The sequence below is a fragment of the Panthera leo genome, chromosome A2, assembly GCF_018350215.1.
Source record: "Panthera leo isolate Ple1 chromosome A2, P.leo_Ple1_pat1.1, whole genome shotgun sequence".
In the NCBI taxonomy this organism is placed as follows: Eukaryota; Metazoa; Chordata; class Mammalia; order Carnivora; family Felidae; genus Panthera; species Panthera leo.
Window position 1 is genome coordinate 92,840,885 of NC_056680.1, and position 27,916 is coordinate 92,868,800.

The following is a 27,916-nucleotide window of genomic DNA, read 5'->3' on the forward strand; positions in this document are numbered from 1 at the left end:
CGCGGAAGAGCCCCTGGGGTCGGCGCCTTGTCCGCAGAGCTGCCAGGCTCGTCCCTGCCCGGCGCGGGAGGCGCAGAGGTGAGCGGGTCGGGTAGGAGCGCGAGACCAGGTGGTGGCGGCGGAGTTGAGGGTCAAGATGCAGTCGGCGCCACGCGCTGCGTCCGTCCTCCCCGGATTCCGCGCCCTCTGCGGGCGTCAGTCCTGATCTCTTGGCATCTCGAGGTCAGGAGTGGGAAGGGTGGAGAAGGGTGTCTGTTTCACCTATTCCGCCCTCTACTCCTCTTGGTCTTCCACGAGCTCCCAGAAAGTCCTGAGGTTGGGCCCAGGAGAAAGGCCAGGAGAGACATCGTCCCAGGTAGGATGTGCCCCAAAGGGAAAGGACGGGCAGGTTACCTTAGCCTTCCTGATCGTCTACCTATCACTTTGGGTTCATGTAGCGCATCTCACTGAGTATCACGCGGCGCTGCTTTGCGAAAAAGTATTTCTAGTAGTCATTCTGTTTATTAGCCAATTATGCACCCGTGGGGTGTTTAGGCCATTATGTGTTAGGAGGTAATTGGCTGCTTCTTTGAGTGTCCTAAATCGTCTTTCAGCCTTGTGTTCAGCCTCAGCCAAAACTTGTTGAAAATTATGCCCTAAAAATCTTGCTCTTAAAATAGAGCAGAGAGATAAAGAGAATTTTGTCCAGAGATTTCCATTTATTATCTTCCCCACCCCTTGGAGAAGGATTGGTGTCAGTTTTTACTCCTCAGGCAGTTCATTTTTTAGATGGAAAAACTTATTCCGAGCCATGGTTATTATCACTCATCACTGCGGGTGAAATTGGGAGAAGCAGAATTTGAATTTGAACTCCTGCCTCTTCCCCCACCCTCAAGACTAATGAGTCCTGGTAGCAGCTCCACTACTGGGAACCCTGAAAATTCCAAACCACCTCCTCCACCCCATCTCAGGCAACTCCACCCCCACACACTCTTACCACCTTTATTATTTCTTTGTTGTGCTGATCTGCTGTATTTATTTTTTCTTTCAGGAAGTGTTTTTTGTTTTGTTTTTTTACTCAGCATTTCCCCCTCTGTTGTTTCATAGATTAAAAGCTATTTACAGAAGAAAAATACCCATCCTAGATATTTTGCAGGGTATTTAGAAATGGTTTGCAATTTCTTTCTCTTAGCTAGTCAGTCTTTCGGAGGGGGTAAGAGGTTGAGACACTTTTATAAACAATGATAAATTGAGCTAATTGTGCAAAAAGGGAATGAAAAACTGTATTCAAGTCACTTTTTATTTTACTGGAGACATGGAAAATAATACTTGTAATGAATAAGCATAATTATATTTTAATACTGAAAAAGCACAGACGAAGGCAAATACATTTTTTAAAGAAAGGATAATAAGTAAGGAAGGTGAGAAAGAGGGTACACCAGTTTGAAAGACTAGGACTGAGGTTTCAATAAAGGACACAATCAGGACAATCAACATCAGGATGTTTTTTCTGCGCTCAGCCAGTGACCATGACACTGGCATATCACTTACTCACTTTGGGCTAACATGTCTTGATCAGCAAAGAGAGGGATCTTACCTATAGACTTTTTACATCTCTTTAGGTCCTCACTTTTTTTTTTTTCAACGTTTATTCATTTTTGAGAGACAGAGACAGACTGTGAGTGGGGGAGGGGCAGAGAGAGAGGGAGACGCAGAATCTGAAGCAGGCTCCAGGCTTTGAGCTGTCAGCACAGATCCTGGCACAGGGCTCGAACTCACAGACTTCAAGATCATGACCTGAGCTGAAGTCAGACACTTAACCGACTGAGCCATCCAGGTGCCCCTGGACCTCACATTTTTTTTTTTTTTGATACATTCAACAAAGATTATTTATGGCATTCTTTTTTTTTTTTTTTTTTAAGTGGTCTTCACGCCCAGCATGGAGCCCAACACAGGGCTTGAACCTATGACCCTGAGACCAAGACCTGAGCTGAGATCAAGAGCCAAATGCTTAACTGACTGAGCCACCCAGGTGCCCCAAGAATATTTATTGCATTCTTATTTACAGAACAGATTCAGGTACCACTTCCTGGTTCATGGACTATCATCTTGTTGTCCTCATATGGCAGAAGGAGAGAAAGAGTTCTCTGAGGTCTATTTTATAAGGGCATTAATTCCATTCAAGAGGGTTCTACCCTCTTGACCTAATCACCTTATAAAATCCAGACCATCTGATACCTTCCCATTGTTAGCATTTCAACATAAGAATTTGGGCGGGGAGGGATACAAACATTTAGTCCTTAACAAGAGTTAATCTTTTTAAGCAAGTGACAATAATTATATCCTTTGGAATTTAGGATGGGTAAAGAGAAACCAGGAGGAGGTCGAAGGAGAGTGAGAAAACAGTGGGTCAATGCATCAGATTTCTTCTGCTGTCTAGAATTATCACTTTGAATATTTGACTAGGATTATTGGAAGGCTCAGAAAATGAGTGACTGAGTGGGGTGGAGGCAGAGATTCATTATTTTTGATGAATAAGTGACAGAAACAAGAGGCCATGAGGTTGAATGGTTTATCCATTTGAATGATGACATACTGGAGAAGGATGACCACTGTTGGTGTAGAGAGGAAGACTGTGTATGTATTGGGGGCTAAAGGCACTAAGTGATAAAGAATAAGCTAGAAGTCAGTAGATAAAAGCAGTGCTTATAAGAAAGTTTTATGAGGTGCCACGAGCCTCAGTGGAGCCAAGTGTTTGCAGGAGAGAAGAAAGGTTCAGATGTGGCCTTGCAAAGTCAAAAATACACCTACCCCACATAATGGTCCTGGGGGATTACATTTTCTTGGTAGCATATCTAAATCATCAGGTTGTGAATGTTATCAAGATATCTGAGGTCAGCCTTTTCAGAGTTACTGTCATCAATAATGAATGCCCTAGATGTTTATATGTGAAACAAATTAGGTTCTATTTATGTAGCATAACAGCTGCCATTCAGCCAGAGGAATGTCAAGGAAACTCTTCTAAACAAAATCTTAGGAGGGAGGCCACATAGCTGAGTATAATCCAATTTTTTTACCTTGATGGTAAATACACTTCAAGTATTAAATGCAAACAGCAAGTTGAATGGCCATTCAAGAAAAACTGTGACCTTGAAATTTCAAGGAACCCACCCATGTGCTACTTACATCACACTTAAATCGAGCTCATAAAGTTGAAGTGTCACAGTGTGAAATATAAAGTAGTGATATTACTATTATTATATAGCCTTAAGACTTGGAGACAAAAGGATTTTAGTATTGGACTGCAGGAGTCAAGTACAACCTCTTTGTTTTCCATTTAACAAAGGAAACTGAGACTCAGGAAACAAGGTGATTTCGGAGGCCTCAGCCTGTCTTTTCTCCTCAACACCACATAAACAAAACTTTCCATAAATGACATAGTCTTCTCAATTCTTTGATCTGAGAAGGTAGAGAGACTCCAGGACCTTGCTAATCAAATTATAGCCCATGAACTACAAGGACCAGGGCCATCACCCAGGAGCTTGGGAGAAACACAGAATCTTGAGCCTCACACCAGACCTAGTGCATTTTAACAAGATCTCAGGTGATCATATTCACATTAAAGTTTGATAGACATTATTCCAGAGCAAGTCAGTAACTCCCATCTGCTCCAATCAGCAGAACCCCTGATGCCTGGAGAGTTGAGGAGTCCCTTTGCAGACAGAAAGAAAAGATACCATCACTGACCATTCCAAATGTTGAATGTGATGAAACAACAGGAACAAAGTATGCTGGGCAGTGGGATGACACAGTTTCAAGAGCAGTACTGCCCTTTCCAGAAAGTGGAAAAAGGGAAATTGCAAAATAGTGAGTGGACCTTCTGATTCTGCTCCTGCCCAAGAAGGAGAGGGGAAAGGACAGCGTGCATTTCCTCAGCTTCCTCTGCTCCAGAGGGCAACCGTTACTCTGCTAGTGTTACTTTTCATTATTACGAGCAACAGTGTAAAAACGAGCATAATTGAGGATCAAAAAGCCACATTTGTTCTTTCTAAATACCAAATTTAAGTATTAGCTTCAATCCTGAATCTTTTAGTAGGGTTGTTTTCAAGCGTGGCTGCATTTAATTAAAACACTTGATGATCTCCAGAAACATAGAAACAAACAAATCCTGATGCCTAAGCTGGACTGCAGACCAGTTAAACAAAAATGGGTGGAGTGGTGGAGGTGACTGGGTATCGCTGGGTTTGAAAGCTCCTCAGGTCATGTCAGTGTGCAGCAAGAGCTGAGAACCACTGCTTTAGCAGGCCATTCTCCCTTGTGGGAAGAAGCAGCTCTGAGATTGGATTTCTGCATCTTCATTTACTCAAGTGCTGGGATCCCCTACTACTCCCATAGCACCAAGCAGAGTCAGCAAACCTCAGGTCACGCCAGTGGGGCAGTTTTCGTATTTAGGAGATGCCACAATCTCTACTCAGGAGAACTCAGGACTGGGAAACAGGACACTTGGGTTCCTGTGTGTGAGTCTGATAACTCTTTCCCCCTTAGGTAACATATACGATTAGGGTCAAGTTGGCCAGTTCACCTTGCATTGTTGAATGAAATGACCATTGATTTAATTATATCTGTTTTTTTTAACTGCTCTTGATTCCCAAGATAGCCCATGATTTCTCCAAGAGGATGTTGATGTTTTGTATTACTCTGGTGCCTCTGACCTCTGCCTGGCCTTCTGAGTGCATGGGAAGCAGATAATTACCACCCCCTTCTATCTTGAAAAGTGTGAAAGGAAACGTGTAATAGATTCAAAAATAGGGAGTTTTCTCCCTTCCCAGGATCTGAGTTAGACATTAAGATCACTAGCTAATGCTGAGGAGCAAACCATGGCCAGAGAAGGAGAATATACTACTCTGTGGTTGAGCACAACCATAACTAACTATTCCATGTCATCCCCCACTCAAAGAAAAAGCCCTCTCTTAAATTCTTGACATGCACCAAAGTGACAACATGCCTTAGCTGGACTGCATGGGTTCTAATCATGGCTCCTGACTTTCTCACCTTTCACCTTGGACAAATTAGTCATCTACTGCATGTGTGGTGCCTCCTGTTCACAGTGGGCATGGCAACATTAGCACCTGTCTCACAGAGTGGTTGCAGGGTTCAGTCAGTGAATAAAAAAAGCACAGTTGGCAGATAGAATGTGTTATGTGAGTATTAGGCAATATTATTATTGTTTTTCTGAAGATTAACTTACAGGTTTTTTGAGTCATTGTGATCCATTTCTAGGGTAAGAAGTTGAGTTTTTCTGGCTTTCTTCTACATTTCAAATGTCATTTAATTAAAACCCCAAAAACATGTTTTTTGAAGCATTCTACCTGTTCCTGTAAAATCCATTAAATCCATCTGCTGTAAGCATAAAAGACATTGCGCAATGGGGATGGAGTGGAAGAGTGTTTTTTGTTCAGATCCAGCAGTGACACTGATTCATGGCCATCTGATGTGTCTTCTTGAGCAAGTTATTACACATATCAACATTTCAGATGTTACTTAAGTAAAAAAGAATTTGATAAATTTTTTCAGGGAAAATAAACTGCATCCTATTCTGTGAAGCCAACAAATAAAAGGGGAAGAAAAAGATTTCATAAGTATTGTGTAATTTAAGACCATAAACACATTACTAACCCCGTTTTCATTGGGATGCTGTCTTTCTCAGTAAAGTATAGGATATAGGGTGAATGACAGAAGTCAGTGGAATCCTTTGTTGTATTTTAAAGCCTGTTTTTCTTTAACTCTTATTTAAATGCAGGGGTTCATTTTTTATTAGCTGATTTATCTCTCATTTAAGAATAAAGTCACTCATTAGCTGTGGAGGTGTATAGGATCATTGATTGACTCCATCCTAAATGAGTCTAGCCAGTTTTAAATAGTTTTTTTTGTTTTTTGTGGCTTTTTTGTCTTCTGTTGTCATGTGAGCTGTCACATGCCAGCACGGTCCCCTCTACCTCTAGTGGCATTTCTGATTGGTTCCCTCTGACCTGTTGCCAAACTGGGGAATCAGACTTGTTAGAACCATGTTTCTAGGTGAAAACTTCAGTCTGGTTCCTTTTGTGCCATGGTGTCTTGCTGCTCAATGAGGGGTCAGCAGACCAGCAGCATCAGCATCACCTTGTTAGAAATGGAGAATCTTGGGCCTCACTCCAGACCTACTGAGTCAGAATCTGCATTTTAATAAGATTCTTGGGTGATTCATGTGTCCATTAAAAATTTAGAAGCCACACTTTAGCATATCAACTTTGTGACAGTTCATTTTTCTACTCTGACATCCTTTTTTAGCTTACAAATTGTGTCTTGCTGGGTTCTAGGTTTTATACACCTTGCCAAAATATTTCACCTCTAGAAATGAGAGGTAGTATTTTAATGTCTAGAAGTGTTTGAATGTTTGGTCATAAGTAATTGATGAAGATTTTATTTTCTCTCCCCTAGGATATCTCTGGTGATCTTGAAAGAGCCTGTATCATGGAATCGATCTCTATGATGGGAAGCCCTAAGAACCTTAGCGAAACTTTTTTGCCTAATGGCATCAATGGTATCAAAGATGCAAGGAAGGTCACCGTGGGTGTCATTGGAAGTGGGGATTTTGCCAAATCGCTGACGATTCGACTTATTAGATGTGGCTATCATGTGGTTATAGGAAGTAGAAATCCTAAATTTGCTTCCGAATTTTTTCCTCATGTGGTAGATGTCACTCATCATGAAGATGCTCTGACAAAAACAAATATAATATTTATTGCTATACATAGAGAACATTACACCTCCCTGTGGGACCTGAGACATCTGCTTGTGGGTAAAATCCTGATTGATGTGAGCAATAACATGAGGATAAACCAATATCCAGAATCCAACGCTGAATATTTGGCTTCATTATTCCCAGATTCCCTGATTGTCAAAGGCTTTAATGTTGTCTCAGCTTGGGCACTTCAGTTAGGACCTAAGGATGCCAGCCGGCAGGTATGTGTTTTTTGTGTTTTTTTAAATTTGTTTTTAAATTTTCGTTTCTTTGTTTTAATTATTGAAGTATAGTTGACATGCAGTGTTCTGTTAGTTTCAGGTGTACAACATGGTGATCTGACAATTCAGTACATTACTCAGTGCTCACCACGAGAAGTGCAGTCACCATCTGTCACCACACATTAGTACAATACTATCGACTATGTTCCCTATCTCTACTTTCATCTCCATGACTTACTTATTCTATAACTAGAAGTTTGTACCTCCTAATCCCTAATTTAAGTGGTGAAAAAAATGTCATACTTCTAAAAAGCAAATTCTGACTCTCCAAGGATTATCATTTTGAAAACTGTATAGGAGCATCTGAAAAATCGTGTCCTGACCTTGTAAGGGTACATTTCTACCCCTATAAAATAATGTGGAAAGCTAAGAAAATTACTTGGATTTTCCTGTCACTTGACTTTTCCTGTCACCAGCTAATTCAGGGAAAGGCAAAGTTGGCTGATGAATAATGGGACACATTGCCTTGAGTCTCTCCTGGCTTCCACAAAAACAGAAACAATAACAAACATATCTTTTTTCTTCCTCTATCTCCCAAACTTTCTTCCTCCCTTCTCCTTCCTGGCAGCTGTTTGATAACAGGATTCCATCTCATATGAAACACTATTTAGTAGGATCCTCAAGAAGAATTCTTTAGTAGTACCTTTTTACTTTACATAGATTCTTCATAGAATTTAAAATAGTGCAGCCCATTTTATTTAAAGTGTAAATTTTAATCTGTGTGGAGAGGCAGACTGGATTTCTTAGGTTCTTTTTTAGTATATGGGTTCTATCTAGTTCAACTTGAGAATAAAGCAGATGGGAGCTCCATCAATGCCTATATGGAATGAGAACTTTTAGAAGTAAACGTGTAAAATAGTGCACCTTAAAAATCTTTTAAAGGTGTAGTCATGCATCATAGTTAATCATGGTGGTAAAAGACTTTTATTATTTTTGTCGATAAAGACAGTTTATGCCTTAGATTAAATGCCTTAAAAAATAAATTCAAGTATTATACCACTGCATGCATATCCAGTCATGATAACCATTCACTTTCAGGTCTTTGATTTGGAAGAGTTGGAAAAGATTATATACTTTCCAGCTTTCCAAAGGTCATTTCTAAATCCTTTTTTCTTTTGTATATCTATCAAAGTTTAGGAATGGATACATACCAAATTTAAATTTGTTTAAATTTAAACCTAAATTTAATCCTTTGCCCATAATTGTGATAATTGTTATTTATTCATTTATTTTGAGAGAGAGACAGAGAGAGCAAGCAGGGGAGGAGCAGAGAGAGAGGAGGAGCAGAGAGGCTCTGTCAGCACAGAGCCCAGTGTGGGGCTTGAATTCATGAACTGTGAGATCATGACCTGAGCTGAAATCAAGAGTCGGATGTTTAACCAACTGAACCACCCAGGCACCCCTTGATAATTTTAATTCATCAACAACAACTGTGGAACAAATAATTAAATTTAAAGTGAGTTACATAAATAGTTTTGTTTGTATTTCTTGGCCCTCTGCCTTTATTACAAAAGTTGGATTTATACGTTTAGGTTTATAAATTAAATAAATTTTAAATTTATTTAAATTTAAATAAATGTTATAGTTTATAGGTTATATCTATAATTAAATTTTATTACTTTAGGGTTTTTTAACAAGAAGTAAAAAAAAAAGGTCACCATTGTCAAAACTGTAATAAATTACCTTAGAATGCTTTTCCTTATTTCTTTGGAATATGTATTCTTCCCCACTCCATTTTAGAAATTTGTGAACATTTGTATAATAGTATAGAGTCTGTTACTCCTCTGGTTAATGTTAAGTAAAATTAATAATTGGAAGAGCTCTACATTATTAGCATAATGCAAATTTTAGCATGCAAATATTTTAGTGTGGTCTGTTCCAGAGACCTTATATAAACATCTTCAGGGATATATTTAGGAATTTGTTTTCCCCAAACATTACCCAGAGATTTTATAGCAATATTTTTCTAGCCCTGAGTAAGATGACCTCCCCGTAAGTTATACTGGCTCACTTCAGCAGTGAATTGGTGACAATTCACAAATACTTGTTAAATTCTCAGTTACAGTAATTTATCTAAGAGGTTTGTGTAGTTTGAAAGTCCACCCTCACCCCCCACTCATCACGTCATTATATTATACAGAGGTAACATCTTAGTGTTAGAAAATGGCAGTTGCTTTACTATTTAAATTAACTAAACCTTATAATACCATTTTTCCCCCACATAGGTATAGTATCACTATTTATAGATGAAAGAATTTCATATTCTGACCAGTGAAGTAATATAATAATAATAATAACTTGAGATTCATGGTTCTTCAGATACTTGGTCAATCAGTTTCTAAACCAAAGATAAATTTTATAAATAGTATGTCATTGTGACATAAGTTAGAGATTTTAATTGCAAATTCAACCACCCAGAATTCATGCCCATCTTCTCTCTTGCTGAATATCTATAAAGGACAGTACTTGTAATCCCTCTACTAGACAGAATCACTACAGTCCTAGAACTGAATATTGTCCTCGAAAGTCCAGGAAGCCAACCCCACCCTGATGCCTGTGAGAGTGAGAGCTGGAGTGGGCAGGAGAGGGCCAGCAGCCCAAACTCCACCTCAACCTTACCGTGCCACTGCTGCCGAAACACGTGGTCTAGAAACCTTTCTTTCCTCCTGGCTTTCTTCCCGTGAGGACTTCCCGATCCCAGGCTCTAGCAGGATTGTTCTGCATTTTATTTTCAGGTCACCACAGGTAGCAAGGACTTTGTTGTTTCTATGACAGTTTTAACCTATTAATAAATAGACGAATATGTTAATAAATGCTTTACCTCCTTAACTTTTTGCCTCCCTCAAGGTCGTCACAAATGACGTTCCATGGGTGAAGTGGAGCATGCGATCGTCACTGTCACCATTTTTACAAACAATAGTAATGATGAGTCTTTTGTTTTTGCCACAGGTCTATATATGCAGCAACAATATTCAAGCTCGACAACAGGTTATTGAACTTGCCCGTCAGCTGAATTTCATTCCTGTTGACTTGGGATCATTATCATCAGCCAGGGAGATTGAAAATTTACCCCTGCAACTATTTACTCTCTGGAGAGGGCCAGTGGTGGTAGCCATAAGTCTAGCCACGTTTTTCTTTCTTTATTCCTTTGTCAGAGATGTGATACACCCATATGCTAGAAACCAGCAGAGTGACTTTTACAAGATTCCTATTGAGATTGTGAATAAAACCTTGCCCATAGTTGCCATTACTTTGCTGTCCCTGGTATACCTAGCAGGTCTCCTGGCAGCTGCGTATCAGCTTTATTACGGCACCAAATATAGGAAATTTCCACCTTGGTTGGAGACCTGGTTACAGTGTAGAAAACAGCTTGGATTACTAAGTTTTTTCTTCGCTTCGGTCCATGTTGCCTACAGCCTCTGCTTACCAATGAGAAGGTCAGAGAGATACTTGTTTCTCAACATGGCTTATCAGCAGGTATGGAATGTGCTCGTTATTTACTGGATACTAGTAAAATACCTTATCAGTATCATCTGTAAAATGTAAGATTTAAAGTCCTGTGAGCTTTTACACATCTTGTAATAGAAATTTTGGTATATTTAGGGAGGGGAAAGAATTATTCTTCACACAGTGTTTCTGTTTAAGAATTACGTGGCTGATCCAAAATCATTTAGGATAAAAACTGCTACTATACCTTTCTTTGAAGAGTAAGAACAGAAATAAAGGATTCAATTCTTTCATTTTTTTTTTTTTTTTGATGTTATGATTGCAGTGATTGTTTTCAGCATTAAACATTGAGTTAATGTTTTATGATTGGCCATGTTCCATGAAACAATGAGGCATCTCTCAGTAAACATATGCGACAAAATTACAACTAGTGAAAATACAAAACAGAATAGGAAGCCAAGATCAGGAGACATACATTTATAAGGTTTTTGATATCAAAAAAGCTGAAAAGATACTTTGGTGAAGGTTTAGTTCCTCAGGTGAACCTTTATAGCACTTAGCTCTTCAAGAAAATCTCAGGGAAAGCTTCATGGAAGGAGCTTGATGATGGAGCCGAGTATGATTTTCCTCAATAATTCCCACTGAGCAAATGTAACGTAAAGGGTTTCACTGAAGTTATCTGCTGTAGCATTTACCTGTGACAGCCAAGGACACTGCACCAAAACAAATGTGAGCTTTTGCGTTTTATAAGGAACCAAGGCATCATGATCCAGCTTTGTAGCACTAGATACTTAGGCCTGTTTCAACAATTTCAACCTAAAATTATTTGAAAAAAATTTGGTAAATTGATGTTCTTGAAGCCATTGTCTCTGTAAAAATACCCCTTCCGCTAACTGAATGCTAAGGCTTTGCTATCTGCTGCACCAGCTCCCTCACTGGTTGTTAAGTTGTTTGCTCAGATCTCACCTCCTCAGGGAGGCTGAGCCTGGACACCCTTTTAAATTCTGCTATGTGCTTCTGATTCAACCCCTAGATTCTTCCTCCTCCCTCCAGTCCCTCCTCCTCCCTCCAGTCCCTCCTCCTCTGCTCTACCTTCACTCTTTTCAATAGCATTTATCACCTCCTAATACACTTTATGTTTTCCTTGTTGATTATATTTACTGTTATCTGCCTCCTCTTAATCAGAACATTATTTCATGAGAGGAGGGACCTTTGTCCATTTTGTTCACTGATAGATGCCTAATGCCTAGAACTGTGCCTGGCACGTAGTAAGGCACTCCCAAAGTGTATTTGTGGGATGAATGAACGAACCAGGAGGCCAGGTAGATCCAGGTTGTAAGCTGTAGGTATGTCCTGCTGAGGTATGTCCTTGTTCTGTATTGTTGTATAGATGTCAAAAAAGGTATCAAACAAGAGCCTTTTTCCAAAGAGGAGCTCTGTGGCTTTCTTCGGGATGTTGGTATGATTGTTCCAGGGACCTCATGCTCAGAACTAGCTTTTCTTTTTTTATTTCAAGTTTGTTTGGTTAACTGGAACTGGACAAAGTTAAACTGTTTTAAGTTAGAGTCTGTTATCCATGAACAGATTTTATTTAAAACAAAGCTTTAACCCAAGGAGTCCAACCCTTGATGTATACTCTAATCATATTGTTTACATGTAAATAAACCTTTTTTTTAAGTAAATAGACAATTCTAAAAGTAATCCCTGTGCAGAATACCACACATTCAGAGTTAATCAAGTCAGACTTGATTATATATGTATTATCAATGTAAGGGAAAGACATTTGGAAAAGTACTATATCTGAGTGAGGCAACTGAATAGTTGGAAAAGTATATTGATGAGGCAATTCAAGAGAATAAATATTTGCGTTCGGTATGATTTTATCCATATGGAAATCTCAGCTTCCTGAAGAAAAGAAGTTAAAAAAAAAGAGATAAATTAACATATAAATATTCTTCATGTGAGAGAGGAAGATAGAGACATAATTTAGAAATTCTCTTCCTGGGTTCTAAGTTGATCTAAGACCAGAATGTATCCAAAATATTTAACCGAGTTTAAACCAACTTGGAGAAGTCCCTCAAAACTAATTGTAACTGCCAGTACGTTTTTTATGTCACCTTGGAACCAACCACTTGGCATTCATGGTCTTGGGACTTCAGGCCAGGAATGGTGGTGATTTATAATGCAGATGGTAGATTTACTCACCCCCTTACACATATGCAAGGAAAGAGAGAGTCTTAGTCCTCCTTTTATTTAACTCCCTCTTCTCTTTTCCCCACACCTGGAACAATAACATCCACTAATAGGTTCTCCATCATAGTCTCTTAAATTGAAATAATGCAACTTGAATATATCCATATATGATGTATTCTCATGCCAAGAGTGAACGGTGCTGAATCAGTTAATGTTCTGCCAAATAAAAGAAATTCACATTTGCTCTCATTAGGTTCATGCAAATATCGAGAACTCTTGGAACGAGGAAGAAGTTTGGAGGATTGAAATGTATATCTCCTTTGGCATAATGAGCCTTGGCTTACTCTCCCTCCTGGCAGTCACCTCTATCCCTTCAGTGAGCAATGCTTTAAACTGGAGGGAATTCAGTTTTATTCAGGTATGTGGGTTGAGGGATTGGGCGGCATAGAATTTAAGTGTTAAATACAGTTTAATTTTAAATATGCTTCTTATAAAAGAGTGCCTTTGGGGCTGCATTTATACATCTAGCTCAAGGAACAAAAACTGCTGGAAGCCAGCTTAGGACCATTTGGGTTTAGTAAGTAAAAGACCAGTACAGGATTCTACTAGAAGACTCTGATAGCACTGCTTACTATGTTACGGGTTAAGGTTATTTTAAAAAGAAAAAAAATGAAAGTGGGGACGGGTAAGCTTAGATCAAGTTTAGTGCCAAAAGTCAGTTTGTTATTAGACCAATGAGTGAATAATTATTTTACATTTTGAGCCACCTTGATCTTTCTAGAAAAATCTCATTAATTTGAATTCAAGTTGGGGAGAAGGTCAGTCTGAATATTGTAAAAGAAAGGTGTGTGTATACACACAAACACAAGCAGTGGCAAATTAGGTAACTGGGCTGCTGGGTTATGACAAGCAACCAGCCTTATGGATCTTGTTAGTATACGTATTTAATATATGAGTTGTATATATGTGTATATGAGTACATATAAAGGGTTTTCAAAGTAGCACTGTGTTCTTTAATAAACAATTCACCTTCTCCAGTAATGGTTATTTAATAAATTTGCCTATTTTTAAAACATGTAATTCAAACTTAGACCCTACCTATATTATCACAAAGTCAGGAATGGTTGTATCCAAATGGTTTATAGCACAATATGTGGATGACTGTCATTGGGTAGTACACTAAATTTTGTTTTGTTTTGTTTTTGCCTATTTGCTCAATTCATCTAAAGAACTCATTTAAGTTAAGGGCATATCCCTGTCTAAATTAACTTTTCCTTTTTGAAGGCAAGAAAATGTGAAAACTTTTCCCATTGTTAGCTTAATCGCATCTGAAAAGAGATAGAAGGCCCTCTGATAAAGGGTGTTAGACAGATGCAAATTATCATTAAATAGAGATGAGTAACTGCCAAACAGGACAATTTTCTGCTAGTTGATCCTTTCCCAGTGAAGTTAGACATTACATCGTTATACTGATGTAATGTTACACAGACCATTTTGTCAAAGTAAGCAATCAAACGTAATAATTTAGGGAACCCAGAATGCTGACCTTTTAGATTTTTGCCTATAAACTAACAGAAGTACTCTTAATATAAATTTCATTTAATGTGGTCAATAAAGCCACATGTTTGAAATGCTATTCATATTATATACTAATACTATAATATTTTTCATGTTCAATATTTACATGTTTACCTTCAACTAGTATATTTATGTGAGGCAGGGTGTGGGGGGGAGTGTATATGAATGAGAATGCCCTTCAGCATTCACACACACACATACATACATACTATTTTTTTAATACACACAACTGGTGGAAATGTGGATAACCTTCATAAAGAAGTTTGGCAGTTTTCATCAGTATCCTTAAGGAAAACCCAGATGTTTTCACCAGTAATCCCACTATTAGAAACAAGTTATAAGAAAATAAACCAAGATATAGAGAAGGGCTTATAGTTGAGGAAAGTTGGAAACAGAGTAAATGAGTAAACAAAAAAGGAATGGTCAAGTAAATTGTAACACATCCATTCAGTGGAATATTACATAACATTAGGGTCAAATTTTTCATATTTAATGACATGAGAAGAAAGTTCTTGATATAAAATAATCACAGTATCAAGCTATATGCAGTATGGTCTTATTTGTATAAGATGTGCAAATATATAAATAAATATATATGAAATATATGAAGATATTAAAATTCTTTAATTCAGGAGAGAACAAAGCGTAGCTCAATAATTTAAGATGAAATAGTTTTAGCACACTATAAACATGGGTGTAGCTGGATAGGTTAATTTATGAGTTTGAATAACTTCTTATACTTTGTTTCTTTTTCTTCCTCCTCTACCCAAGTCTACGCTTGGATACGTTGCTCTGCTCATAAGTACTTTCCATGTTTTAATTTATGGATGGAAACGGGCTTTTGAAGAAGAGTACTACAGGTTTTATACACCACCAAACTTTGTTCTTGCTCTTGTTTTGCCCTCAGTTGTAATTCTGGGTAAGATCATTTTACTCCTTCCATGCATAAGCCGAAAGCTAAAGAGAATTAAAAAAGGTTGGGAAAAGAGCCAATTTCTGGAAGAAGGTATTGGAGGAGCAGTTCCTCATCTCTCACCAGAGAGGGTTACAGTAATGTGATGATAAATGGTGCTCATTGATGCCATATAGAATTCTGCTCATGCCATTATTTTTATGACTTCCTTTATGTTCATTTGCAAGTGCATTGTCAAATTGACGTGGGCTGAAATCCTTACAGTAAGATCTCAATCAAATTAGTGGCAGAACTTTCTTGAAATTAATTTTCACAGAGATCAATTTTGGCAATATGAATTTTTGTGGTCAACTTATATGTTTTGTTTTACACAACCATAACACTCTTGTTATTTTAATAAACTGTATTCCATAATCAGGCAAAAATATTTATGGCGAATAATATAGATGTAACCTAATGTTAAAAAAACTTTACAAACCAGCAGAATTTTAAGTGTTAATATAATTGAATGGATGCATTTTTTTCCCTGAAGCTTACTTAAGGTTTTGTCATCCAGCTTAAGAAATAGAAACACATAATCATACATTAACTTTAAGAAAGGACATGTGACATTAGCATCTAGGTAAGGGTGAATGGTAACATTCCTATATTTTTCTCATAAGATAGGGTTTGAAGAATGTAATTAATTGTATGAACCAGTGTGCTTTGTGAACAAACACAAATTAAAAAAACAAATTGAATCTGACGTATTTGAAATGCAAAGGAGACATGAAATACATACTGATAATATGTACCTTATGAAAGATTTCATTCCTTTTTACAGAGCAGTTTCATTTGCATATTAATATGTTGATTTGGGAGAAGACCGTGATATTTGGCTTCCAAAACTGATTTTTTTACTATAGTACCAATCCAGGGAATCTTACAGTTGTTTCTAGTGACAGGGAGGGTATTAAGTTTATACACAAGGGGTTGTTTGTCAGCTGATCTATGTTGTTGTACATTAGCCAGTCCCCACTCTCTCTGGTATATGATTTTACTGATGTTCATTGAGGGATTATAATATGCCAGGCACTGTTCTAAGCACTTTACGCGTACTGTCCCATCTAATATTTACAACTCCATGACAGAGGTTGTTATATCCTCATTTTACACAGGAGAAAACAGAAGGACAGAAAAGCAATTTGCCCAAGGTCACACAGTTAGTAAGAGCCAGAGCCAGCATTTACTATGTAGGCAGTCATATTTCCGAGGCTACGGTTTTAACCACTAGGCTAATGGCCCCTGCTCCATCCTTATGCATTCATTACCATCATGATGCCAATCTAGATGCTTCCTCTTTTGTCAGTAAAGGCACTGACATTCTTCACAGTGTGTTGTGGGTATCAAAAATATATGAAAATATTACAGTCATAAATTTATTATTGATTGTGGGATAATCTGCAGTTCCTCACCTTGCAAGAGGCTCTTGCTTGGGACCTGACCCTGGAGACCTATGGCAGTCCATATGACCCTATGCAGTGAGGGACTCCAGCAGGGTAGGACCATAGCAGTTTTAACGAATGGCTAAGGACCTGCAGAATCTTAAAAGTCCCTGAAGAGTTGGTCATCCCTTTTTTCTCTCCCTGAGAAGTCCTCCTGCCTGTTCAACCATTCATGAGGGAGCAGTTTGGAAGCATGAAGGATATTAAGAAAAGTGGTTAATTATAAATCTACTCTAGAGACATATAATCATACAAATTATTCATAAAAATTTTCAGTGCTGACACTCCACATTAAAATTGCATTTAGTTCAAACTTTGATTAGAATGCCCTACATTTTTTTCATTTGTTCCTTCCTTATTAAAATAGAAAACTGCAGATAAGATACAATTATATGCATTATGTAATTATATATCCTGAAATTATAACATTTCTAAACTTATACCCACTGAAGTACTACTGAATGCAACTGCCAAAATAAAAGGAGTTCTATTTAGTGGAGGCTACCTTTCCCATCATTGGCTCTTTCCCTCCTACTGCACCCTGTCAATTTGGTAAATCACTCATGATTCTCTGGTGTTCTCTTCTTGGTGAATTTTAGTATCTTGTACTTCTTAATTGAGCTCCCCCTTTTTAAAATTTTAATTCTATTTTTTCCCTCTTGATAATCACTTCCTTGCTAGTTTTTAGTAGGAACTACCTTGGGTGATAACTTTTAAAGGGAAACACCCATACACTGTTGTAGCACACTAGTGAAATTAATAGCATATTTTCAATTTGTTCCTCAAGTTACCCTCTGTCAAGACCAGTGCTTTCACCATTTAATGTGAAAATACAATGAGACATTTTTAAAAGCTATATGACTATTGAATTATATTGTTGCATGTGTATATTAAGTAGCCAATAATATAACACTATTACAGATAAATGGGGCCTTTGAAAATGTGAAAAAACAAACTTTATGAAAATGTATATAGTATATAACTTTTGTTTCAAATGATAAATTCTTCTTTTTCAGTACTACAAAGATGAAATAATTTTGAAGTTTTAGAATAAATGTAATATATGCATTCTAATTCTAATTCTAAATGTTTAAAAACCTTTCTAATACTGCAAAAATATTGACTTTTAATTTATTTATTTAATTGACTCTTAATTGCTTTATTTTACCATTTTCTACCTGATTTTTTTTTCTTAATCATTATTTCTCATAATCACTTTTTTTTTTTTAATCATTACTCTGGCCTCAGAAGTAGAACTGAATTCTGCTCTTGCTAGATGTGAGAAAGTGGTAGGAACTTGAAAGTAGTAGGGGTTTGTATTTTGAGAAGTGCCCCTGAGAAAATTAAAAGAATGTAGAAAATATACCCAGTCTTAATCCTATGCAAAAAAACTAAGTAAGTTTTTTCTTAACAGGGAAGTAATCACGAGCTGAATCATGCTACTTAGCTTTTGTGTGCAGATTTCATATGTCTCCTCTATGAAGAATATTTAAAATCATGTTTAAATAAGAATATATTCATGCTAACATATATTTTTCAAAGCACATATGGAAATTTAGCCCAGATTATCTACATATAGAGATTTTTATTTAAATTTTAAAATATTTTAAGGTATGAAGAAATTATATTTATAGGTATTTATGAGATAATTATTTTCTGCTACATACAGTATTGGCTAGTGAACTCCGTTTTAATCTGATTAATTTCTTGTAAATTAGCATAATCTTGACTTGATTAAGGAATTTTACTTTCAACATTAATTTGATAATAGCAATTTAAGATATATTCATACTTTCAAATTATGAAAATTACTTGTGTAAAAGGGCTTCAAGAATATCATATCTGATTTTTGTATTGTTTATCTCTTACATAATATGATAAAATTTTAATTCTTTTTAATTGCCTTTTGCCATTAAACTATTTCATAATAAATTCTGTACAAAGAGTTTTTCCCCCAAATAGAGGTTTATTTGTGAAATGTAAAGGTTTCTTATGTGATATTTTAAATAAAGTACCATAAATGTAACTCATAAGTATTTCTTTAGGAATATTATAAACACTGAACCTGTGTCAGCCTAGAGAATCTCTGTTTTGAAATAAGTATTCAAATAGCCTAAAATGTGGTGTTGAAATTATTTTGTGAATTTTTGCCTAAAGCATTGCTACATGTGCTCATGCCTTGATCCGGTGTTAACATTTCTATTTGTGATGTGTCATCATGAAAATGAGATGCTCTACCCTTAATTGTTTATAAGTGAGTAAAAAAATATTCTGGTGGATATTCAGTATATGTAATTGCTCTAAATGAACATGTACTGATTTTAGTGGAAACACAGTCTGTTCTTACCTTTGAACAGTGGATTTTATAGGAATGAATGGATTCTTTAATTTTTTTAATGCAAGAAAATTATAAAGTGCTAATAATCACAGATTCTGTCCATATGATACCAAAAACAGTATTTTGGTTAGTTCAGCCTAACACACAAACATACCGAGATTTTTTTAACTTTCCAAATCACTGGCTTTCTATCATGCAGTCATGCACAATTAGAGCAGACTATACATATAGGACTCTCCCCATGGCTGGACAGGCTAAATTAAATCACTAAGACAGGTGCTTTTTTATGACTTCAAATTGTCAACTTCAATCTTAATTCTCTTAAGATTTTCCTTGAAGGTCTTTCATAGCTTTGCAGACATTCAGCCTACACAGGGCCTGGAAGTTGTCTCCCAATGTCTGGTTACCCTACTTCTTTAAAAGCTGCTGTCCATCACATTACTCAACTGCCCTGGCAGTTGGGTGTAACAATGAGACTGAGAGCTGGTCAGTGAGATGTAGGGGCACTGTGGTTGACTTCCTGGAAGTCTCTTCAAAGAAAAGCAGCACGTGTTCTTTATCTTATTCCTCCATCTTGCTGCCGTAATTGTGGATACAATAGGAGACCTGGCAAAAGTCTAAGAGGACCAAGGCCACACCCTAAGGAAAGCCTATTAGAAACTAAAAAGATCTTGACAACTTCTACTTCACTATTTGACTCCCTCTGCCTGTATTTAACTCACTGTGCATTTGGGTTTCTTTATATGAAGTCAGACTAATCCATTCTGGTGTTCTGTTCTTTGTCATGATTCTATTTAACACTGAATGAACTAGACTGCAATAATTCTTATCTTTAAAAGTTTTTCAAGGATAATGTGCAATTCAAATTGGAATTGATTTTCCATTGTTAATTAATGATACTCAATTTCTTGCCTTTGATCTTTCATTTGATATTTTGTATCTGCTTGGAAAATACTGTTTTCTTTATAACTGTGTAATAGCTATTTGCTAAAACTCTGTAATAGCCAAAATATCACTATCAAATTACATGCCATTTTTTATATCATTCTCATAGATCTGCCTTATGAGCATCTAAATAAAAAGTATTATTTAATGTGTTTTAACCTCTTTTTTGAAGTGTTACATACAAATGAATTTTTCTTTCTTACTGAATAATACTTCCCGTATTTGATGAAGGCCGTCTGTTTCTTTCTAGAAGCATCTGGAAAGCAATACATGAAATGGTTTTGGGCTTTTGGAGGTTTTGTTTGTTTGTTTTTGCCAAAGTAGTCATTTAGGAAGATATCTATCTAATGAGGTGGTATTTTAAAAATTATTTCAGGGCACCTTGGTGATCAGTCAGAAAAGCGTGTGACTCTTGATCTCGGGGTTGTGGGTTCAAGCCCCACGTGGAATGTAGAGGTTACTTAAACTTAAAAAAAAATTATTTCAGGGGCGCCTGGGTGGCTCAGTAGGTTGAGTGTCCGTCCAACTTCGGCTCAGGCCATGATCTTGCAGTCCGTGAGTTCGAGCCCCACATCAGGCTCTGTGCTGACAGCTCGGAGCCTGGAGCCTGCTTCGGATTCTGTGTCTCCCTCTCTCTCTGCCCCTCCCCTGCTCATGCTGTGTCTCTCTCTGTCTCAAAAATAAATAAAAACATTAAAAAAATTTAAAAAATATTATTTCATTTCACTAGTGTTAAGTATCTTTAAACCAGGACTCAACATAATAGTTGAGCTGTATTCTGTAAGCAGAAACTGTATCTTATTCACTGTTGTATTCCCAGTGTCTAATGCAGTATGGTCCTGAAGATACTAATGAGATAATGAATGCTGACTCATCTTTAGAGAAAATTATGTTATTTATCACCCCACATGCATGCAGCTGTGCCTGCATCCTCCTGCCCACACCCCTCCCCATCACTGTCTCTACCTCCTGCCTTGCTTCCTGGCTGCCACCATCGCCACACTGCTGTACTGAGGAGAAACCAACCTTGGTGCCTGTGCGCAGGATCTGTGGAAGCTCTGGCTTCCCTGACAGCTGCCAGGGAATGCATGGGCGTTAATGTCCTGAGAGTAGGGTTGCCAGGCAAAATACAAGACACGCAGTTAAATTTGAAATGCAGACAAACAATGAATAATTTTTTATTTAATTCTATTACAATTGCACGGGACTTTTTTGTTGCTAAATCTGGCAACTCTCCCTGAGGAGTGATCTTTGACCAAAGAGATGCAGCACAAGAGGGAGCTGGTAGATAAATTCTCCCTTCCTTTCCCGCAGATAAGCTAGCTATTCCATAGTATAATAATGCTTAAGGCCTCCATGAAAACATCATAAAAGACTGAGCAATTGGCTGCATTTGTTCCAAAGCTATGGCCAGCTCAAGTAACACCTATATTTGCCTGCCTCAACTTCTATCTTTTCCTCACCTGCTTTCCAGAGACAGTGCCCACTAATAAAGTGGCAGCAAGTAAATGTTTGTTTGTTTGTTTGTTTGTTTGTTTGTTTGTTTGTTTAAGGCAGGCTCTAGGGAACCTAGGCTGGCAAATTAACTTTGGTAGAGGATTCTTCAAATGGAAAATGCGACATGACATAAATGATGTTGACAAAGTCGTGCACAGGGCCCCCCGCAGGCTCAAAATCCAGATCACTTGAAAGCTCTGAGAGTGGATGCATCTCCCAGGGACAGATTCATGTAGATCAAATGTATAGTGATTGTTAAATCAGAATAGTCATTTGTCATTTCTGTGAGAAATAATCAATGTCCTATAGGTAAGAATACCAGTATTGCCTTAACTAAGCATATTCTATCCTTTAATTTGTTCTTAGAAGAATTCAAATTATAGCCCAAAGTATGTTGGGATCTGTTATGGGATGAATTAAATCCCCCTAAAATTCATATTAATTCATAGGACCTTTAAAGAGGTATTTAAGGTAAAATGAGGTCATATGGGTGGGCTCTAATCCAAGGATAACTGGTGTCCTTAAAAGAAGAGGAGATAAAGGGGCACCTGGGTGGCTCAGTTGGTTAAGCCTCTGACTCTTGATTTCTGCTCAGGTCATGCATGAGCTCATGGTTCCTAAGAACAAGCCCCGCATTGGGCTCTGTGCTGACAGTGCAGAGCCTGCCTGGGATTCTCTCTCCCCGTCTCTGGCCCTCCCCCACTCACTCTCTCTCTCTCTCCCGTTCTCTCTCTCTCTCTCTCTCAAAATAAATAAACAAACATTAAAAATAAAAAGGAGATAAAGACACTGAGGGAAGACTATGTGATGACAAAGGGACAAAATGTCCACCTACAAGCCAAGGAGAGAGGCCTCAAGAATGAAACCAATTTTGGACACCTTATGGACTTCTAGCCTCCAGACTGTGAGAAAATAAAATTTCTGTTGTATAAGCCACCCAGTCTGTGGTATTTATTTTGGCAGCCCTAGCAAATTAATACAGAGTCCATGGAATTGGAGCAAGTCAAGTCAGTTATAAACCTTGAATAATTAATGTCATTGGAATACACTTGTCTGATTAATCCTGCTCCACAATAAAGACAGTTCTATCCTGGGTTTACTACACTGTAACCCCCACCATGTGAACACAATAGTTCTTTTTAGTTCTAAAAGCTGGAGAACATTTTCATTTCATGGAATATTCCTAAGTCACAGGACTGAAGCTTTGGTTAGGTACAAATCACTCCATAAATTCATTTCATTTACATATTACCATTTAGCTTCTCCATTAAACATGAATAGCTCTTCTATCTTCCTATTTAAAAGTCACTTGCAATTTGGATTATTAGTACATTTTTTATTAGAATAGTTGACTTCAGAGGTGGCTGATCTTTTACTTTTGTTCTGTCCCATGTATTTATTACGCCCAAATTTGCACTAATGATTCTGTCAGAAAGAGGTAATTATTTTGTTTCTCTTTTAAGCTTTGTTTCTGTCACAAACTGAAAGATTTTTTAAAACACTGAAGTAGATAAAATGCCAGCTTTATATGTTTTCTTTCTGTTACATAATTCCCCTAAAGCTAACCTACAAAGACTATACTCTAATTACATTTCTTATGTGCTATAAAAATTCTATTTAAAATTAATTACTCTGACTCACAAAAGAATAACATTTGTTTGAACATTTGGAACATCTGGCATTATTTAGAGACTACCGAATTCATATGTAATCTAAAATACTTACTAGAAACATTCTTAAGTTGTGCTAATGAATAATTACAATTTTACTAAATATTGCTTAGTTAGGCAGTGTGCAAACAAGTATCAGGAAAAAATATCAGAAGAACAATGTTATTTCTTAATACTACATTTATTAATGTTCAAAATATCCTTAGTTTCAGTGGGAATGCAAACTGGTATGGCCACTCTGGAAAACAGTATGGAGGTTCCTCAAAAAGTTGAACATAGAACTACCCTATGACCCAGCAATTGCACTACCAGGTATTTACCCAAAATATACAAAAATACTGATTCAAAGGGGCACATGCACCCCAATGTTTATAGCAGCATTATCGACAATAGCCAAATTATGGAAAGAGCCCAAATGTCCATTGATTGATGAATGGATAAAGAAGTGGTGTGTGTGCATGTGTGTGTGTGTGTGTATGTGTGTGTGTGCACACATACACAATGGAATATTACCCAGCCATCAAAAAGAATGAAATCTTGCCATTTGTAACAACATGGATGAAGCTTGGTGTATTACACTAAACAAAGTAAGGCAGAGAAAGACAAATACCCTGATTTCACTCATGTGTGGAATTTAAGAAACTAAACAGATGAACATAGGGGAAAGAAAACTAGAGGGAGGCAAACCATAAGACAGACTCTTAATGACAGAGAACAAACTTTCTGATGGAGAAAGGTGGGTGGGGGGTGGGCTAAATGGGTGATGGGCATTAAGGAGGGTAGTTGTGTGAGCACTGGGTGTTATATGTAAGTGATGAATCATTAAATTCTATTTCTAAAATCAGTATTATGCTATAGGTTAACCAGAATTTAAAAACTTGAAACATTAAAAAAAATCTGAACTAGAACCAAAAAATAAATAAATAAAAAATATACTTAGCTTTATTTTAAAAGTAAAAAGTGTACATAGGACAACATATTATTAAAATGTCAAGTTAATCTTCAATCTATAGCTGCTTTTAAGGAATTGCAATTTGTAACTAAACAGATGTTTAATTCTGCAAAATTGTTATCAGACTGAAACATTTCTATTCTCCATAATTTATTTCTCATACATTTCTCTACTATTAATTTATCTTTTTGCTGAGATAATTTACCATTTCAATAGTTAGTCATTTTACCCTTAGATCCTTCTGTGTTGTGGTGTCAGGAAACTGTCCTGTGCTCTTAACTTAGAGTCTTCAAACAATACATTTTAAAAGGTTCAGTGAATGATTAAACTTAAATCCATTACCGGGGCCCTGGGTGGCTCAGTCAGTTGAGCATCCGACTTTGGTTCAGGTCATGAGCTCATAGCTCATGAGTTTGAGCCCCGCACTGGGCTCTGTGCTGACAGCTCAGAGCCTGGAGCCTGCTTCGGATTTTGTCTCCTTCTCTCTCTGCCCCTCCCCCACTTGTGCTCAGTCTCTCTCTCTCTCAAAAATAAATAAAATATCAAAAAAAAATTAAATTCATTACCTAATATAAACAATTAAAGCTTTTTAAAAGCTTAAACTTGGTGCACTTAACAAAAAGAAAAACAAATATTATCACCAGTAAGAAAACAAAGGAAATGGAAAATACACAGATGGATACTCAGTGAAAGCCAATTTTATGGAGATCGTTAAAACTACTCCCAAACAACATTAATGAAAATATACACGCATCACGCTAGACCAGTGCTTCTCAATTTCAATATGCACACTAATCACCTGGCAGTCTGGTTAAAATGGAGATTCTGATTCAGGAGGTCCATCCTGGGTAGAACTTCTGTATTCCTAACAAGCCCCTAACTACCTAACAATGCCTATGTAGGTAGTTCAAGGACCCATTTCGAGCAGCAAGGACTTATAATTTACCTTACTCTGGGTAACTTATGAAATGCCTTAATTTGGCTTCAGTTAAAATTTAAAAACCAATTTATAATCGTTGAAATCTTTAATGTACATTTGTTGAATACCATTAGCCTGACCAAGAGCATAACATCACTTAGGAACTTGTTACACATGCAAACCCTTGGACCTCCCCTAGGCTTAACTGAAGCTGACTCAGGAGGTGTGGTTCAGACAGTCGGTTTTAATTAGTTTTCCAAATTATTCTGATGCATGTTAAGCTTTCAGAAACACTATTCTAGATACTATGCTGAGGGGTTGGGGTGCAAATCTGGGGAAATGACTTTCCTTGCTTTCAAAGTCTCTAGAGGAAGGGGTTGGGCACCTGAGTCAATAAACACCATTAAGTATGTGGTAAGAACAAAACCATAATGATAAAGTGGCATCCAACAGAGGATGTAAAGAAGGTTCCCCCAAAAAGTCACATGAGCTGGGTTTCACAGGGAGCTAGATATTTGAAGACAGTCCCATGTACAACAATATGCAAAGGTAATGCAGGAAGAAGCTTGGAACCTTCCTGAAACAACAAATAATTCACTCAAGATGGCTTGCATGTGGGGTGTTAGGATTTCCATCCTGGTTGTCTCTCATTTGTCAAATAATAAAAACAAATACCATTAGGGGCACCTGGGTGGCTCAGTGGGTTAAGTGTCTGACTTCAACTCAGGTCATGATCTCGTGGTTTGTGGGATTGAGCCCTGTGACAGGCTCTGTACTGACAGCTTAGAGCCTGGAGCCTGCTTCAGATTCTGTGTCTTCCTCTCTGCCCCTCCACCACTCACACTGTCCCTCGCTCTCAAAAATAAAATAAAACATTAAAAAGATTAAAAACAAACAAAAACAAATACCATTAGAGCTAAAAAAAAAAAAATTACAAAGTTGAATCTATTAATTTCCTAGGTAAGGGAACCCCTTCCTATGAAGAATTTCACTGACTTCACTGAGCAGGAAAAGAGTTTTTAAGTGCTAGAAAGGGAGCGTTCACAGGAGTCATGCTAATTAAGCATTGGGAACTGGTACTGTGGATATAGGACAGAATGAATATATAGATTTGTAAACAATTAAAGTAAAATAAAAATCTTTTTGTTCATTTGTTAGGAAAGTGTCTGCAATTAAGTCCAGTGAGGAGAGTGTGACTTTCCAGTCACTGAGGTTTATGGATTCTCATCAGATTCACCTTTTGCACTGAAACACTATAGTCAGTTGATAACTCCCAGATAAACTTTGCTTTAAGTGGAAAAATTTTTTTGACAGTCCCTCCTCTTCATCTTTACTCATCCGGAGATGCCAGGCTCAATACACAAAAAAAGATTAAACAAATCATCCGACTGTCAGCTCTCCACTACTATCTTGGTTTTGGGTGCCATTCTCACAGGATCCCCTTGTGTTTACTCAAGTGATTTCAGTCTCCTTTTGATATAGTTTACTTGGAATGTGCAACAGCAATTTAGCTCATGTTAATACACTTGACACAACCTTTATACTCTCCTGGAGTAATAGCAATCTTACACCTATTGGACCCACCTCTAGGTGTTAAGGCCTTCAAGGAGCTCTAAAAATGCCAATGAGTAAAGATAAAAGGAAAACAAAAAGAGAGCTGAAGTCCAGGCAAGGGAGTTTCAAGAAGGGGAGAAATACTAGAGATACGTACAAGATGAGGACAAGAAAGGGTCCACAGACTTTGGCCACATGTAGTGGTGACCCCAGGGCACTTTCAGGGGATAAAGGATGAGGAAAGTGGAAGAATGAATATAAGTGAGGAAATGGAGACTAGAAACACTCAGTTCTCTTTCAAAACAGCTTGGTTTCTTTGGCTATGATTTACATCAAGTGCTGGCATGCCCAATCTAGTTTTTCCATTTCTTTTTATTTGTGTCATCAGAAATGTCATTCAGTGTCTGAACTGGTTAAAGAAACTTAGAAATGACTGATCGACCAGCTCATTCTACAAATGAAGAGAGAAATGCTGAGAGGTGAAGTGAAATTTATTTTCATGCAGTTTGTTATCCGTAATTTTTAAGGCCATAAACTTTATAGATAATATAAAAACACATATGAATCTTGAAGAGTTTCTTCAGGCTAAAAAAAGATGAAAAGGTTTAAAGGACTTTAAGATATTTTCATAGCCATGGCCTTTGGGGTGATTAAGTTATACTGATGATTATCATAAGCAGCTTTCCATTAAAGTCGTGACCCTCCTTGTGTCATCACTCAGAATACAATGGATAGATAACAGTAATAATAAAGATAATGATAATATTGTCCATTTACCTGGGTACTTAAGTGCAAAACGCCAATCTGCAAACTACCATCTCATTCTGTCTTCTCACAGCAATCCTATTGAGGAGAAATGTTAAAAATTTATGAGAAAAGGGGGAACGTGGGGCTTCCAGGGGTTAACTTGCTCTAGATTCCATGATTTGACTCAAAACCTCTAACACTGTGTACTATGCCTTGTTTGTTATTTAACTATCTGGTAGAGCCACGAAAGCACAGAAGAGGGAAAAGGCAGGGATTGTAGGTGACACGGGTCACTCCTCTGAGGTGAGATAAACTGCTCCACCTCTAAAACTACCTATCTATCATCCATCACTCTTACAACCCACATCCACCCCTCATCTCTCCACCCACTCTTGCTTTACTTTAAGGCCCGGCGCAAACTAGCAAGACTGAGAACACATGACGCCAAGCTAACACGCCACTGCCACGTACCGGGGTCGTCTACCCCCGCCTCCCTCCCGCCAGCGACCAAACTGAGCTACTCGCAACTTGGAGGTGCCTTTAGGGTTTGGGGTAGTTTGGCTCCCCAGGCTTCCGTAGGAGCCGACGATTCTGCCGCCCCCGACCCCGCCCCTGGCAACGCTGTGGCTTGTTAACAA

The 27,916-nt window shown here is 37.6% G+C and overlaps 2 protein-coding genes and 1 long non-coding RNA gene across 3 annotated transcripts in view; 2 read left to right on the forward strand and 1 right to left on the reverse strand.

Annotated features, from left to right (window-relative positions):
• Positions 1–15,318, forward strand: STEAP2 (STEAP2 metalloreductase). The gene is made up of 5 exons (XM_042917359.1): positions 1–78; positions 6,457–6,981; positions 9,991–10,518; positions 12,935–13,099; positions 15,031–15,318. Exons 2-5 carry the CDS (start codon positions 6,490–6,492, stop codon positions 15,316–15,318), a joined length of 1,473 nt encoding a protein of 490 aa, XP_042773293.1. The 5' UTR covers positions 1–78; positions 6,457–6,489.
• On the reverse strand, positions 9,468–27,834 carry LOC122207341. Its single transcript, XR_006196781.1, has 3 exons — positions 27,750–27,834; positions 27,309–27,374; positions 9,468–9,823 (listed from the first exon to the last, which is right to left on the reverse strand). It is a non-coding gene; the product is annotated as an uncharacterized LOC122207341 (long non-coding RNA).
• Positions 27,797–27,916, forward strand: part of CFAP69 (cilia and flagella associated protein 69) — a 61,696-nt gene continuing 61,576 nt past the window's right edge. Inside the window, exon 1 of the mRNA XM_042917312.1 lies at positions 27,797–27,812. The gene's annotated coding sequence lies outside the window, so the exon portion shown is untranslated. The remainder of the gene's footprint in view (positions 27,813–27,916) is intronic.